The 17,393-nt window shown below is 38.9% G+C and overlaps 1 protein-coding gene across 1 annotated transcript in view; it reads left to right on the top strand.

The window, feature by feature from the left end:
* Window positions 1–5,514, top strand: part of LOC146308010 (stromelysin-3-like) — a 31,041-nt gene extending 25,527 nt beyond the window's left edge. The window contains exons 4-8 of the mRNA XM_084746415.1: window positions 844–977; window positions 1,154–1,374; window positions 1,512–1,716; window positions 4,092–4,352; window positions 4,454–5,514. Coding sequence (XP_084602541.1) covers window positions 844–977; window positions 1,154–1,374; window positions 1,512–1,716; window positions 4,092–4,352; window positions 4,454–4,581 — 949 coding nt within the window. The 3' untranslated portion in view covers window positions 4,582–5,514. The remainder of the gene's footprint in view (window positions 1–843; window positions 978–1,153; window positions 1,375–1,511; window positions 1,717–4,091; window positions 4,353–4,453) is intronic.
* Window positions 5,515–17,393: the final 11,879 nt, after the last annotated feature.

The following is a 17,393-nucleotide window of genomic DNA, read 5'->3' as shown; positions in this document are numbered from 1 at the left end:
GCATGTCTGCTCTTGTTTGTTTAATTTTCAGCAACTATCAAAGGAAAGTTTTTCTCTCCTGGCTGGAGTCATGTCCAGGTTTACAGTTCTGCATTCACAGAGCATGTATTCATTCAGCTGTTTTGTAGAAAGTAAGAAGGTACTGCTGTATGATAGAGCTGGGATGGTAGTAGTTTGTACACACATAAAGGCCAAAACGCACTGCAGGCTTCATCTTCATCATCAGGCTTCAGTCTGTCAGACTGATATTTTAGTCAGATATCTGTTCAGTACCATCAGGATTTATCATTAAAAAAAGTTTTATATCAGTCGGCACTTCACACAAGATCTTCGTAGTTATGATTAATCAATGGGCACAAATGGCACTTTCACACACCACTGAAGTGTACAGTAATATTATGTTTCATGATCATAAAAAGTTTTTGTATCAAGTCAACGCATCTGTCCATATTCATACACTCTCTCCCTCCCTCGCTGTGGATAGATTGCTTTCAGGTGGAGCTAAAGCTCAATCAGCCCTTGCTCCTCACCTCCATGCCTTTTTTATTCCATTTAACTCTCCCCAAACATGAACTGCAGCTGCAGATAAAAAAGCCCTGGTCCTCATTTGATGCTCCAAAATTGAAAGAAGTTTGGAGTGTGAGCGTCAAGTCAGTTTGACGCGCGTCAAGATGCTTTCAGTGCGTGTTCTGCCATTTAGAACAATGGGTGCACTTCAAAATGTGAGGCGCCTGTAGTGTGTTTTGGCCTTAAGAAATAATTTCAAATGTGATACTACATGTGAGATGACCTGCATTACAATGCATATATATGTAGTATACACTAAAAGAAGTGCTTGTGCAGGTACTGGCATGGGGACAACTTACCATTCGATGGTCCTGGAGGAATCCTCGCCCATGCCTTTTTCCCAAGGACAGCCAGAGCGGGAGAAGTCCACTTTGACTATGATGAGCACTGGACAGTGGGCAACGATGTGGGTGAGTAAATTTGAAATACTTTGAGTTAAATCAAAGTCATGCTTTGATGGTGAAGAAAACCTGCTTGTAAAAGAGTTTTGCACCTGATTTGTGTCCCTTATTTGATTCTGCTGAATAACATGTGCAACGGCTAATTTTAGTGTTACTGTCCCTTTGTCTTTTGCTGTCCTGTTTAGGCACTGATCTTCTACAGGTGGCAGCTCATGAGTTTGGTCATGTCCTGGGCCTGCAGCACTCCCTGGAGCCTGATGCTGTGATGTGTCCTTTCTACAGTGACACCTACCCTGTGCAGCTGAGTGAGGATGACAAGAGGGGCATCCAGTATCTGTATGGCCCCCCTCAGCAGGCACCCCCCAGGATATCCGAGACCAATGAGATAGACACTGGAATGGGAATGGTGAGACAATAATACTGGGAATGGATTTCAAAGTTACATGTACTGTGCTTAAAGTTTTCACAAGTCTTGTATTTTGGAACTATGTGTATTAGTCCACAGACAGAAATATCTCTGCTCTGTATGTCATTGTGCCCCAGCCGGACGCCTGCAGAACAAATTTTGATGCCGTGTCCCTGATCAGGGGAGAGCTGTTCTTCTTTAAGTCCCGATATGTTTGGCGTATCCGTGATGGGCAGCTACAACCTGGTTATCCAGCCTTGGCAGCACGTCACTGGAGAGGCATTCCTGACAACATTGATGCTGCATATGAAGACAAGTCTGGCAACATCTGGTTCTTCCAAGGTTGGTCATTATACAAAAGCAAGCTAAAAAAGTTAGACTAAAATAGTTCAAATGCTATAAAAGTTGAACCCATTCTTGAAAATACGCAAAGGATCTTTCTGTTGACAGGTGCGCAATAAAAGGAAATGAGATGGTGTAATCACTGAAAGTAGACAAACACTCCAAAAGTCACTCCAGAAGCAAAGTAAATTCATTTAGTTCTTTACCGATGACTTCAGCTTGGTAAATTTGACTCGCAACATGTGCTGTTGACCGATTGCTAAACTCTTCCCTTAAATCATAGTTTAGAAGTCATGGCAGGTCTTTCAAGCTTTGAATTTCTCCACGTTGAAGTGATTTGCATGGGACTGTAATGAGAGTGATACATAAACATTGTCTGCTGCAATCTTGGATCACATCAGTGATTGTTTCATGATGATTTAGCTTCTGCAATGGACCTCATGCATGAATCGTTTGTACGCACAGATTGGTATGTTTGTATTTCCTGTTTGTTCTTATGTAAGAATAAAATATAGGAGTGCTCCAGACCACTTGCGAAGCCAGCAGGCACAATAATTGTGAAGAAAAGGTCATTTACACAACCTGGCTACACCTGCGGCACAGCCTTGACTCTTGAAATCACTCCAACAATACTCCAATCTGCTCCTCCATGTCTGTTTCTTTTTCTTTGCACTGCCCTTCAGTGTCATTTCCTTTCCTTCTTTTTTCTGATTTTAATCTTACCTGTCAGTAGTTTGTTGCTCTGTGGTTTGCACATGGCACTTCAGTCTGCTGCTCTTATATGGATTTACTGGAGTGTTTCGATATGCTAATTGAAAACCTCATGGCATGCACATTCAGTTTACAATCAAATGCAATTCATCAACATAGTCGGGTGCGTAAGAACAGGTTTGACTATCTGTTCACTTTTCATGAATCCCACGTAGGATTTTCAGATTTTCCTTTTACTCATGAGGCCCAGTGTTTTGGGGTTTCTGATGGCCAGCAGGTATCTGGATAACAGAAATCCAAACAATGAATATCTGGGCCAAGATTTCATCTTTGTGCATCTGTCTGTGTTTACAGTCCAATTACCAACTTGAGACGTGAGAATAAAGTTGGAGGCTAATCTCTTTGAACAGATATCTGCATATGAATGCAAATAATTTAAAAAAGCTAAATCATCATCAGATGATAGCCGATGGTTTCTGCCAATGCATTCCACCTTAACAGTTCACCTGCATGCAAATAAAACATACTACTGAGACAACAAACAGGCTACAAACGGAGACCAAAACACTTCCAATACCATAATCGGTGAATATTTACTTGTGGCTAACAGTAGCCCCACTAATTAGCTTGTTACCTACAGTAGTAACCACACATTACTCCTCAAGCCAATAAGCATATAATTAGCTGTTTTTATGTGGGGTAACAAGTTATGTCCCAAAAATCCCAGTTCAGCCGTGTAGGAGCAAAGCTGCTATACCAGAGTTTAGGCTAACGTTAGCGGCTCTGTCATTTATAGAGAGCCAAAGTCACACCCTTTTCAGTGTGCCACATGGGACTTCCTTTGGAAAAAGTATGAATGGTGTTCGATGGCGAGAGACAAATAATTTTTTGATCCTGTTTGAACTGTGACATGCATCACAGATGCGATGTTTGTCAATTTAAAACGTGATTTTACAAGCCTAGACTATGGCAATTTGTGTGAGGTTTGTCGTAGTTTAGTTTAGTTTTGTGTGAAACTGCTCAGTGAATTACATCTCTTGTCTCACACAACATACGTCATTGAAGCAAATATGGCTTTCTCAACCAGGAAGAGAAAGAATGTGTAAGACCTGCTTTTATGTGACGATATCCTAGTATGAAAACACACAGGCATCTGTATCTCAGAGTCTTCACCAGTTTTATGACAAACGGTAACTTTCTTGACATTTCATACAGTTCATATTTTTATGAAGTGAGTTCCTATGGTTGTCCACCAGAAGGGGGTGACTGTGGCTCTCTACTGGATTAGGGGAGTTTACATTCTAGCAACCCCAGTCAATCATGTTATCCAAGATATGTGTTATATTTACGGAAACTGTTGGTTAGTCCTCCTCAAAGACTTTTCTGTTCTTTATAATTTGAAAGAAAAAAACAATAAAACAAAAGGCAGAAGTGAAATTGCCAACTTTTTGCCAGGGACGTGCAGCTTCAGCCTCTGTCTTTTAGAACATGTAGCCATCAAGTATAGATTAAAGACTCCTTTGAATGGTTCACATTTTAAGTCAGCTGGAGTTCTCAACTGGAAAATAGCAATAGGGCAAATTGCATGAATCACAGTATGATGCATGTGTAGGTCATGTGTAGGATGTGTCATGTCTTCTTTTTTTCTTCTTTTATCATGACAGGTGACAGCTACTGGGTGTTTGATGCTGAGAGGAAGATTACAGGACCAGATTCAGTGCGACAGCTTGGTCTCCCTGTAACAGACATCCAAGCAGCTCTGAAGTGGGAAGAGGACCGTGTTGAGAAGGTCTACCTACTCAAGTCCTCGTCTTACTGGCCCTTCAGTTTTCAGGAGAACCGAGTTGATGATGTCCATCCTCGCAGCATGTACAAGTGGGAAGGAGTGCCCAGTCATATCGATGCAGCCTTTCGGGACAGATATGGTGAGGACTGGGACCATCGTATTGGTCAACGTGTTGACTTTCACTAAAGTTTCCATAGCCAAATCCATATTTGACTGTTGCCTCCTCTCGTCCTCTGACAGGTTACGCCAATTTCCTCAGTGGGGCACACTACTGGAAGTTTGACCCTGTGGCATTGAAGGTGCTAGAAGGCTACCCCCGCAGCATCGGCATGGATTTCTTTGGCTGTGGAGCATTTCTTTCTAAATAAGTTCATACGCATCTGCTAAACCTGTGAAGAGCAGTGGGACTTTTGAACTTCATTCCCGAAAAAGACCCGTCTAGTGGCCATTCTAGAAATATACTTAAGGCTGATGTGTCTCATTCATATGATTCAAAACTCATATAAATATAACAACATACTCTTGCCAAGTCACTGCCTGCTACAACCAAATTATTTTTGGAAACAATGGATTTTTTGGCAACACCTCAATTTCTAGCTCCCATTATTTAATGGTAAATGGGTGGTAGTTACCAAGTGATATATTTGAGATTTCTTAGAAATTACCAATAAATTACCTTCAAATTACCCCCAAAGTTTATGGTTAAATGTGTGATAATCAGCCCCAAATTTCAGTTATGATACTTGCTAATTATTACATATTTATCGAGAAATTAGGGGTAATTTTGCAGTTCATTTTAAAGAAAGTTCAAATATGTGAAATGGTGACCCACCACCCACTTGCATGAAAACAGCACTTAAAATGATCACATACTTGCCATGAAACCTGGGGGTAATTTGTGTGTAATTTCTAGAAAATTTTCAAATAGCATGTTACATGGTAATTACCACCCACTACATGAAAATACAAAAAGTACACACTAATTATCACATAATTAACCATGAATTTTGGGGGTAATTTTGGGGGCAATTTCTAAGACACTGCAAATATATTACTTGGCAGTTACCACCTATTTACCATGAAATTATGGTACCTAGAAATTGAAGCGTTACCGATTTTTGTTTTTCTCAGATTTTACTGTGAGTTCAAATTTCTCAGTCACCATCAGTCAGTATCAGGTTACTTTTGCAGGAACAGGGATCATTTTTTAGTCAAATTTGGACGAGAATACACATCTAGAGAAAACAGCTGGTTAAAGGTGGCAATAAAGCTGGTACCTGTAGATCAGGGATACTCAACTTGTGGCCAAATCTGGCCCCTTGTAGGGTGTCTCCAGGAAGGGGGTTCTGGACTCCTAGTCCCCTGTAACTCCTGCCTATGGTGACACTAATTGATAACTGCTGTATGCAAAGTTGCTAATGTCAGGCACCATTATGAGTCAAAACATGCTAACTTCAGTGCAGAGATCCTGCATGGAAGCACCACAAGAACATTTTATTTAGAATTAGTGATTAAATAAAATTATTAATAATGTATGGTTATTGACTGGCCCCCTGGTCTCGTGTCAAAAGCAAAGCAAGTTGAGTATCTCTGCTGTAGATCTTTCTGTAGGTTTGACATACAGTGTTTCAGTGTTGACAGCATTACTGGTAAACCAGCTCACACTGTATAGTAATGTTAGAGCCATTTTCTGATTTCATCAGGAAAGTGTTGTTGACATTCCAGCACTAATTCAAAATGTTATCTTACAACATGGCCACCCGCATCGATGTGATCAGCTGGTCACAAGTATGACAGACTCAAGAAGAGCATTGTGCATTTACGTGACTTGCAGATGAGAAGCAGCGCAAATTCAAACAAGAGAAAAAATCAGAAGAGTTTATACTTTCCAGTGAATGGAGTCATTCTACCCTTAATGATGTTGCAGTTTTGTCCCTGTGGCTGAATGTGACCAGTGTCAGCAGGCATTCCTGCACTGCAACACCATGAATGTTATATTTTACAAGCTTTTGATCAAAAACAGTACATTCAGATGTAACCTTTTTGTAATCACCAAACATTTTGATTAGTTACTGTAATTTAATGACTTATATTTTTTCTTTGTAACTGTAATGGATTAAGATTGCATTTACTTTGTAATTTAAGTACATTTATCTAGTTACTCCCCAACACTGTTAACAATGCCCTAATGTGAAGTGCTGTTGTACTGCGGTTGTGTCGTGGAAAGAGTCACTGCAATCGCAGAGCAAGCAGGATTACTAGACAGGGTGAAAGTACTCTTTAATATCTGGAGTGAAAAAAACAAATCAAACAGCACCTTGCTTACTAGTGAAGTTGAGGCATGTATTAAGGTATGCTTGAAGGAACTAGGTCATATGACATGTCTGACCACGTCCAAATGCAGACATGATTTTATGTGTTCTGACCACACCCGAGGTGGGGGCGGAAAAGCTGCCTCCTCCTGGCTGCAACCAAGGCTGAATGCTGAGGACTGAGATCCCTGCTCTATATTCCATAAATACTGCGCCTGTTTCCTTTTACTGCTGCAGTAAAACATTTACTTTTTATTTTCATATTTCAATATGCAATGAGTAGGCTTATTACATTATTCAAAGAATTCACCCTACACTGGTCTTCAGTGTGTGAACAGACACACAAGTAAATACATGCCAAAAATCCCAGCTTGTAGTCTGTCCCCTGAACACACAGAGACTGATATCTAAACCCCGTTTAACTCTGACGGTAAAACAGCAAACAGCATTGACCCAGAAATGTCAAAGTACAGTTCATTACAGGGATTAATCACTGTGATGTAATTTCTGAGAGTGACTTTGTAATTCCTTATGCTGAGTTAAGATTGCACAGTATTTTTGTCTGTTATGATGGTCACTGTGGCAGATCAGGTGATTATAGAGTCAGAAATTCTTGCCATGGCTGGACTGAAAGACATGACAGACTGTGTGTTGCTCTCGAAGACAAAACCTGAATTATATTTAGTGGAGAAAATGTTTTTTCCCTCTGATGTCCTCCAGCTGCACTGTGACTTACAGAATTTATGATGGACAGGTAGCTTTACTTGCTGCTAAAGTAGATGACCAAGTGCTGCTAATGATAACATTAGTTGTGTATGTTGGCTAGTGAGCTTGGTTAGCCATGCAGCTAATGTTAGCAGTGTTGCTAGAACACTTCTGTCTCACAGTTTCCCTAGCAGCGCCAAAAACATCATTCCTCTTTTGCTTCACCATGCTTACAGTTCTGTGCCGAAGAGCAGTCTGCCCTATTATTGGTCACAAATGTCAAATTTGTCATGAAAGGAAAGGAAAAATAAATTCCAAAGTTGTGTTCACACCAGAAGTGAAGCAAATATTCACCTCTCGTTACTTGCGTGAGTTTGAGTTGGACATGGACTGGAGAGACTAATTAGCTTACAGTAAAGAGTTGAGCGAGGGTCGGTTGACAGGTTGAGAAGCAAGACTGAGTTTGAAACAAACTCTGAGCTATCATCAACATCAGAGCAAAATCAGTCTGACTGCCCTGTTTCTTCCTCCAGAAGCTCCAGTTTGTCCTGACTCTCTCCCCCAAAGCTCCCCCGCTCTCAGCAGTTGTCCACTGGCTCTGTCTCAGCTCCCCCCCGGGGCCTCTCCACACAACAACTGGCAAAAGCCCTGTGATAGACGCACAATTTTTGCACAAATACATGATGCAAAAATGGGAAATTAGCATCATTCACATACTTGCGCTGGGCACACATTAACATTGTATGTAATCTAATCATACAAAAAATTATTGTTTCTATGTGAACATACCATTATGGTGTGGAGAAGTAATGTAGTTTAAAGTTACTTTGTGAACTTATAACAGACTTATCTGGTGAGTGTTGTTAGCATGTGACTCATTAGCTTACAACTTCTTGTTTAGGGAAAATAAACCCAGTTGCATGAGTAATGCCAATAACTACAACTCTATATACATTCCCTTGGCTTCTGGTGTGAACCCATCTAAAAAAGCTAGCCTTTCTGTCAGGACATCGTGAGGTGATCAATTGGTTGCCGTCCGCTATGATAGACTACACAGGATAAATGATCAGTTGTCTCAACAGATGCCCTTTGTCTGCCCATTATTGGGCAAATATGGTGGAGTCTGAACCCAGCATTACACTAATGAAAAAAGTAATCACATTACTGTTACTATGTTGTGTTAGTGCCAACACGGCTGAAGACAGCTATGAACTGAAACAAACATGCCTTCACCAAACCTCATAAGTGCTGCTGTAGAAATCTGAATATGAATTGTCGCTATTATGGTAGTATTCTTTTGCTTAGATAGGTTAGCAAAGATGTCTACCTCTGTCTTTGCCAATCATGGTAAATAAAGGTAGACGACACGCCTCTACTTCCTCACACTGTACAAAACTGAAGCCAAAATATCTCAGATATGAACGCTGCCATTGTTTTGAGCCAAAGTCTGCAGAGAAGTGACCAGCATTGGAGCTGGAGTATTGAGTTCAATCGTGATCACAGCTCAGCTGTCAGTCATGGCATAAAACCTTGTTTTTATATCATATGATAATTTCAATCAAACTGATCAGAAACATAAACATGCACAACAATCATCAGTGTGATAAGAACTACCTAAAATGACAGAAACCATCTTTGGGAAAAAAATATTTTGCATGTACTTTGATGTTTTAGTTTGGCCTGTGTGCTATTTATTTGACATTTGGGGACAGGATTTATGACATGTACTGCAGCCAGCCACCAGGGGGCAACTGAGATGCTTTGGCTTCACTTTTAGGGAGGTGTGATCCTGTCCATTTCCAATATACATAGGTCTTTGCTGAAGTGTAACTCCAGCTGCAGTTTTGTTCCTCTGTGTCACCTTGGTTTACCAGTTCATTCTTACACACAGAGGAGCCTGTCTGCAGTTTTGGAGGCTCTCACTTTACCTCTTCTCTGCCCTACATATCTACATATCTTTCTATTTATTTTCAAAGCATGTTACTTTAATCTATTCTTTGACTGCTTCCTCAGTTCCCTTTGATTTTAGTCATTAGGTTCTCAGGCTTGCAGGTTCCTGCAGCTGCCTCCACCGCAAACTATTTAGGTCTACAGAAATAATGCAAGCAAAAACAGAAAGGGACTTGCCAAATTGCAGAGAAAACAAGAAATCTAGACCAGTCAGGAAATGACTAATTTTTGCTGACGCAGGGCAGAATTGTAATAATGTAATTATTCACAAAGGCCTTCCAGTTTGGCGTTCAGCATGACCATAGATACACAGATAACAGATCAACTGTGATCCAGGCACTGGCTGTGGTAAAGAGTTGTGTTGCTTCTGCTTTTTTTGTGCTTTAGGTGACTAGTTTGTGTCACAGATCCAACAGAAAAATGACATTCACTGACAGTCAGTATCGGAAATCAACTCTGAGTCAGTTCGGTTGCTGATTTCTCCAAATTGACTGCAGCATGTCCACAACAAATGAAACTGGGTGCTACATCTCTGAATGTGTAAGGTGCTATTCAAGCTTCTGTAGGGAAGGTAAACCAGTACCTCATATACTATGACACAAATTCAAAAAATCTGTTGTTTTCACTATTCAGTGTACTCCTGTGGTGCATTTTTATGGAGCCATACTTTAGTCCTCATTATGTGTTGAAGAGCTGTGTCTGTTCTCTGATAGTTATTGTGCTGAGACTGTAACGTTCTCAGAAAATTAAAAACCACATTATTTTCGTTCTGTCAGTATAATGTGGTCTGACATGTTTAATCAGAGAAATGAGACAGAGCCTCACTATGGTTTGACTTATTGTATATTTTTATGATATTATATTTGTTCATTTGTATTCAAGCTGTTACTATTTGTAATCAGTGCAGGACATTGATTATTGCATTGACTTGTAAAATACACTTTGGTGTGTCTGTCCAGTGTAGTGTGGACACTGTCAGGTGTGATTTTAAACAGTGTCAACATGTCCTGATAACAATGTTTTTTTTTTCTATTTTGATGTACTTTCAACATATACCAATCTGTTTGCCTTTATATTATTCAGTTGTTTCAGTCTGAATATGTATTTCTCATGTGAATAAATCTGTAAAGTTTTTTTTACTGTAAATCTTTTCCTTGTTCTGCAATACAGTTATCTCCGTCAGGTGTAGGCCAGGAGGGGATCATGCAATTAATTCTGTGTGCGTTCATGAGTGAGTGCATGATGTCTGGAACTACAGCCTGTCTGCAACTAATCTAGAATACCACTGGACCGATCATTTTTTTTGTGCACATTCATGACAGTATGCTGAAGAACTGCTGAGATTCAGAATTTCTGAAAAACTTTTAAAAACATTTTTATGACTGTGTTTTTATGGCCAGAGACATTAAGTTTTCAGGTTATCCAATTCTTGTGAGCGTGATATCACAAGAACGCCTTGCAGGAATTTCTTCAAACTTGATACAAATGTTCACTTGTACAAAAAACTGATTAGATTTTGGTAGATGAAGGTGAAGGTCACTGTGATCTCACTAAACACAATTTTTGGCCACAACTCAAGAATTCATACTCTAATTGTGGAAAAATTACACACAAATATCTAATCTGATAAAATGATGAGGTGATGTAATTTTATATCCAAAAGGTCAAAGCTCAACTTCACTGTGACATCATAATGTTCAGCTCTCAGTCCTCAGTCCTCTGTCTTCCTCTGTAAAAATAGTCTCTAAGTGAAGACAGCATGTTTCTACCTGGAGATTATTCACTGGAAACACATGTATATTGAGAACTTCAATTTTAACAAAAAATACACTTAAAAATACCTATTATTATTATTAAATTCATTCAGAGTCACAGGTCAATATAGTGGTAAGTTGCATATCAGATTCCTTCAAAGTCTTCACTACAGACATTATATGAGTGTGGACAGACATAGATGTAAACTGTAACTTGACTGGCTGGTGGAGATAAACAACTGTGAGGCAGTAGTTCTCACTCTTCTTAATCGGTCACCAGGGGCTGCAAGTGATCAACAGCTGCTTCAGTTTGAAACCTTGTCTCAGCTCGTGACAATGTTTGATGAGGTCATGTTAATGTTGGTGAAACTTTATAAATCTCATCTGGTTGCATGTGGCAGTTGTTGTGACATTGCAGTAGGTGCTTCACCATCTGTTGCCTGGTGAGGATCTGCACTTTCCTGCACTCTCCACTCTTTGCAAGTAAGTCTCAACTCAAGACAGCCAAGTCTCAAGTTAAATCCCAAGTCCGGAACTTTGAGTTTAGAGTCCTAAACAAGTAAAAATGTGCTCTTCATCGATTGTAATGTCATTTTAATAACAGAGACTAAAATTACTGGTCTTTGTAAAACTTCAAATGTGGAAGGAAGTTGGTACATTTATAATATTTTTGATCTGCATGTTTTGCAAACTGCTATTTATTTTTTATTTTATTTATTTATTTATTTTTTTGACCACCTCGTAGTTTTTGTACATAAATTAAACAATTTATTTTTTTTTGCAATTGGAGCTCAGAAGTGTAATGTTAGTTCTTCATGGTTCTCTCCTGCAACTTGTTTGGATGTTGTTGGATTGGTTCAGACAAAGTGGATTTGGGGAATAAGTGCAGTCAAGTCAGTTTTATTTGTGTAGTGTCAAATCATAACCTGTTATCTCAGAGCAATTTCCACATGGAACACATCTTGACTGTAAATAAAATGAAGCGATTCATAGATTCACACTTTTTACATAACAGACTTTTTCATTTTTGGGCTTAGGGGAAGGAACAAGCATTTTCAAGTCAATAGGCTGAAGTCCAAGTGAAGACACAAGCCATTGGTGTCACAGTCCAAACGGACTTCCAGTTTTTCTTTTGGATTTTGTCAAGTCTGAAGTCATAAAATTTGTGACTTGTCTGACTTGTGAGTCTACCCTTCTGGAGCAGGGTTCAAATCCACGTCCCAGGAAGAGTTGAGGAGGGGACGCAGAGGGAGAGATGCCCGGTCAGCAGTATGTGTCAGAAACTGCCCTCCTTCTTGTAGTCATAATTCAGTCAAATCTGAGCATGCAGGATTGTAATGACACTAAAATTTAATGTCATTATCTCTGATGTTTATAAAGCAGTTTCATAGAAAAAAGAAGCTCCTTGTGAGTTCAGAACTTGCCTGAGAATCATCACATTTTTGAGTCTGCTTCAGTTTAAAAGTAAGCCAGAAATAATTGTCTGTACATTCATGGGTACACTGCAAACAAGACTAATACTTTTTTTTTTTTTTTTTTTTTTTTTTTTACAACTTTGTTTATTGGATTTTCAAGGAAACCAGCATTTACAGAATAATTACACAAGTAAATTGTTTGGCGGGAATATAAATATACCACATCACAAATAACAATACATCAACCCTTCAAATATGTGCCTAATTTTTTCCAGATCGATGCTTTTTAAAAAGACATTAATACAAAAGCATGAGAAGGGGATGCAGAGGATTTCTAGCAAAATTAAAGGTCTTGCCAACAAAGTGATGAAGGCAATTATGTCCTCATTCATTTTGGTCAGCTGTAATGTGGGTGAGGAAACCCCAAATAATACTGTTAAAGTGTCTAGTTCAGTCCATGTGCCACTTATTTCCAGAAACCAACAAGAGATGGAAAACACCAAAACATGTGTACATGATTTGCAGGCATCTTATACAATTAGGAAAAACATCCTATTACTAGAACATCCTACTAATAATTTTATGTAATCTTGCTTCATTCCAATAAGCCCAGTGAATTAGTTTATATGCAAGGAGTCAGTGCTGAGCACAAATAGAAGACTTGTGTAACCTTTTGAGTGTCACTTCCAATAGTTGTCACATATTTCCTTGCCTAGTTCCTCTTCCCATGAGGCTTTAATGTCATTTATTGAATTGGTTTGTAAAGAAGAAATCTGTCTACAGATTATGGTTTCAGAGGTAAAATATCTTCCAACCCAAAATTTGAGAACCATGTTAGAATGGTGAGCAAAGTTGCAAAAGTCTCCCTCCACTGAAAATCCTGTTTTTAACCGTGTTAACATGTCCATGTGGTGTTTTTCATGAGTTACAAGATGTATCAGGAGAGACATAAGCAGTAAACATCATGTCTGAGCATTTCTTGGTTTGAAACTGCAGTGAGCAAAAGCAGACTCAAAACTCAGATTCAGTCAGACTGAGTATATGATGTCATAAACCTAAGGAGCCAATCACGTTAATGGAGGGGGTGGTGCTATACATATCATTAGCAGCGATACCCCACCCACAGGAGAAGTCAAATGTAGTTAGTTGCTGTGATTAGCTAGTAAAAGAGGAGAAGAGGAGAAGCTAGGTGCAGCTACTTCATGGTAGGGGTGGGGCTGGTGGTGTGGGTTATGTGGAGAGGGTGGGGCAAATTTGCATATTCATGAATCTTTGAATACTAAATGAAGTCAAGATGTAGAGCTGTATGTAAAACAAGGTATTTGAACTCATTTTGAAAAAAAAACAAAAACATATCAGACACAATTTATTACGTCTTGCAGAGCATTTTATATTGTTTAAAACACAACTGGAGGTGGACTGGATATATTAAGACTTGTCAGAGACTGCCTACCATTTCATTTCATCACTCGTACGAACAGATTTGTTCTTAAGTGGTTCGTACGAGTGTTTGGAAGAACTTGTGGAATTCACCAGTTTTATTGTATTTTGAAATTTCTTTCAGACACAAACACAATTTACAAGGTCCAGACCTGCTGTAGAGTCATGTTAGTTTGAAGACATTTTGAGTTTGGAAAATAAATTACGCTTCATAATTATCCTGTTTGACTACATTTCAAATTAGAATACAATTGTAAATTTACATATAAATCCTATCATCATAGATTCAATTATCTGTTATTACCTGCTGTCAGGTGTATTGTTGTATATCTGCACATGCAGGTTTATGAAGTCTCTGTCCAGGAGAACATCCTCACTTATTCTGTCTGTTGTCTCCATGATGAAAACTTCTCTCTCTCTCTCCCTCTCTCTCCTCTCTCTGCAGTTATCGATCGCCCCTTACTGTGGCTGTGCTGTGTCGCCTTTTTTTTTTTCTGAAGTCATTTTCATATTGAGACATGTCCTCTTTATTTCAGTGACAGTCTGACTCTCAGGTAACACAGCATTAACAGCACTCACTTTTCCTGTTTCTTTGCTTTAGCAGGTCTTTAAATTCCACTGCTGACACTTAAAATTTTCCGTCATGGATCTCTGAAAACAGGATTTCAAACTCCAAACTTGTAAAGTTCTTCTTTTTTTCTCTTTGGTGCCATTTTCACGAATGAACACTTCTGACATATGGGACAGGAAGCACAGCCATATATGGTATTTTTAGGGCATTATTAAAGCTAATTTCTAACTAATAAGATCACATCATTGCCACCTTCTTAAGAAATTAAATACAAATAAAAATAAAATTGTTATTAAATGAGCTCATCTTAACCTCATCTATAAATGCCTGCATAATCAGGCTCCTCAGGTTCTCAGTGACCTTGTGGTTCTACACAGAGCTTCAGGCTCAGTAACATGTGGAACATCCATTGGGAATCATAAGATCCACCTACGTAAATCCTCATTTGGACAAACAGCTTTTTTTCTGTCTGGGGATCAACATGTGGAAATCCTTACCTACAGACCTCAAATAGGATCCCAACTGGGATCATTTTAAATTTAAACTGAAACAGTTTTTGAAGACGGATCAGTCATGCAGTCGTGGATAATCTGCTGCTTCAGTGTGTTATTGTTTGTGTCTTGTATTGTTCTGTCTGTATTTTCTCATTGAGTTCTGGGTTTTGTGTTTTTAATGTATGTATTTATTGTTGAGTGTGTGTTTTGTACAGTCTTTTATGTATTTGCTGTTCAGTTTTATGTATTTCAATGCCCAAATAGGTGATGTTTGGCACTGATTTATGCTAAATAGTTGTCACTGTACAAGTAAATGTTAATAAATAAATAAATAAGGCCACTGACCTTATGAAAGAATGTGTTGAGAAGAAAAAAAAAGTAAACACTGGCAGAGATATAAAATTTTAGGGAGAATATTTGTATGGGATTAATCCTCAGGAGGCACAGCAGAGAGCAGTGTTTCAAATCATCCTCAGTACAGGTTCAAAGAGAAGTAAAGTTGGCCAGAAAAAGGTTTTCCAATCTGTGCATGACATGCACACCGAGATAAATAAAACCACTATGAGCAGTTTGAAATGGCAAGGTATGCAAATGGAAACTTTCTGAGGCCACATTAAGCAGCATCACTGAATCATCCTGCCTTGGGCATCTTAATGCACTGTGCGGTATGTTATATGACCAAAAGGACTAACACACTTTTCTTCATCTTCATAAATCCCTTGAAAGTAAATTCAGTCATTCGCTGCACGTTTGTGGTGAGAACACTTCAGGAAATGTGCTGTCTGCATTTTGAGCAGCAGGAACTCTCCCTGAGGGTCAGCAGGCCTACACATGTTCACACAGGATTGCGTTGCGTTTATTATTTGTAACCTCTTTGATATTTGGCACCCTGGCTGTGCCATTAAATAAAGAGTGTCAGTTTAGTTGTTAGCATGCTGGTCATGTGTCGCTCATTAAACACCTTTTGTGATACTTTGAAAGAGAGAAACCAGAGGAAACCTGAGTTACATCTGATCAAAGGTAGAAAAAGAATATGGTTTATAACCACCGTGCTACTGCTGCTTGCGTGCAATCACACTCTCCTTGATAATAATCCTTTCATGCAGCGATGCAATCTTATGTGCCTCACAAGGCAGGATAAAAACAATGTTAAGCAGAGAACTGGAACAATGCAAACAATAATAAAATATTAATAGTAATAAAATAAAACGGCTGTCATTTCTTTTGGAAAATACCATGTGTTTGTTGTTCTAAGGTTAAGAGGGAAAATATTTCACAACTTAGGGACATAAAAACAGAACGCAGCCTCCACAGATTTACTGTACAAACACTGTGAGAGAAAGGTGGTGGAAAATAATCAGAATCATTACAAACATAGGAAGGTGCTATGTTGTGGGGCTTCGTAAAAGTAGGATAACTGAAAAAGTAGTCAGGCTGCTGTTACGAGTCACAGGGTGTCAGGATCTCTTTTTTGTGTTGGTCAAGATCCTGGATGCATCGATTGAAGTTTAAAAAAGATGGTAATTAATGTCTTTAGCCAGTTTCTGACTTGCTACTTTTGATCCTACAAGCAGAATCTCCATTTTTATCATTTAATTTTAAAAAAATATCAGTGTGAAAGGTAATAAGAGTATTAAAAGAACTGGGGCAGTCTGGGAGAAAAGAGATATATAATTGTATATCATCTACATACGGTGGATGATGAGGCTCAGAATACTGCCATGAGGAACTCCATAATCAAATCACACACAAACAGAATACATATTTCCCCTCTCACCTTTGGTTCTATTTATCCCTTTAAATAGTTTTGGTGTGAGCTGCAGAGTTTTTGAGATATGTAGATGTCTGCCTTCTCCTCAGTATAATGGAAATGGCACCAAAAAAAAATACATCTGAAAAACTCAACAACGTCTCTTTCCAGAAAATATGACCCAGTTTCTCAAGATAATCCACAGACCTTGTTAGATATAGGAACTACATTTTTCTACCAAAGGAAGAGTGCATCTACTCTTGGCTGAAAGGTCGCCTTTAATGTTTACACACCACGCTGTCATAAGCACAAACCTTTCACCCACTTCTCTACTGATGAAGTGGCCAGTGTACTCCGGTCTATGGATCCTAAACTTTCTGTAGGAGAGGACAAACTTGACCCCTTCTTTTTAAAGCTTGCTGTACCAATTGTGGTCAGTTACATTACGTATAGTTTTAACCATTCAGGTTCAAATGGCTCGGTCCCTAAGGTTTGGAAGGTTGCTTGTGTAACACCTTTGCATAAAGGCGGTGGAACAGCCAACCTTAATAATTATAGACCTATTTCTAAATTATCATGCTTAGCAAAAATATTGGAATCTCTTGTTAATAATCAGCTAAGATCATTCCTCTCAACACACTGCATTCTCAGCATGCATCAGTCAGGTTTTAGGGAAAGACATAGTACTATTACTGCCACTCTTGTTTTAAATGACATCATAACAGCTCTAGATAAGAAAAAAACACTGTGCAGCTCTTTTTATTGATCCCTCAAAAGCGTTCGATATGG

This window comes from Lutjanus erythropterus, chromosome 20 (genome assembly GCF_056507025.1).
Source record: "Lutjanus erythropterus isolate fLutEry1 chromosome 20, fLutEry1.hap2, whole genome shotgun sequence".
NCBI classification, from domain to species: domain Eukaryota; kingdom Metazoa; phylum Chordata; class Actinopteri; order Lutjaniformes; family Lutjanidae; genus Lutjanus; species Lutjanus erythropterus.
The sequence above is the reverse complement of the archived record's forward strand: the minus strand, read 5'-3'. Positions and strand labels throughout refer to the sequence as shown.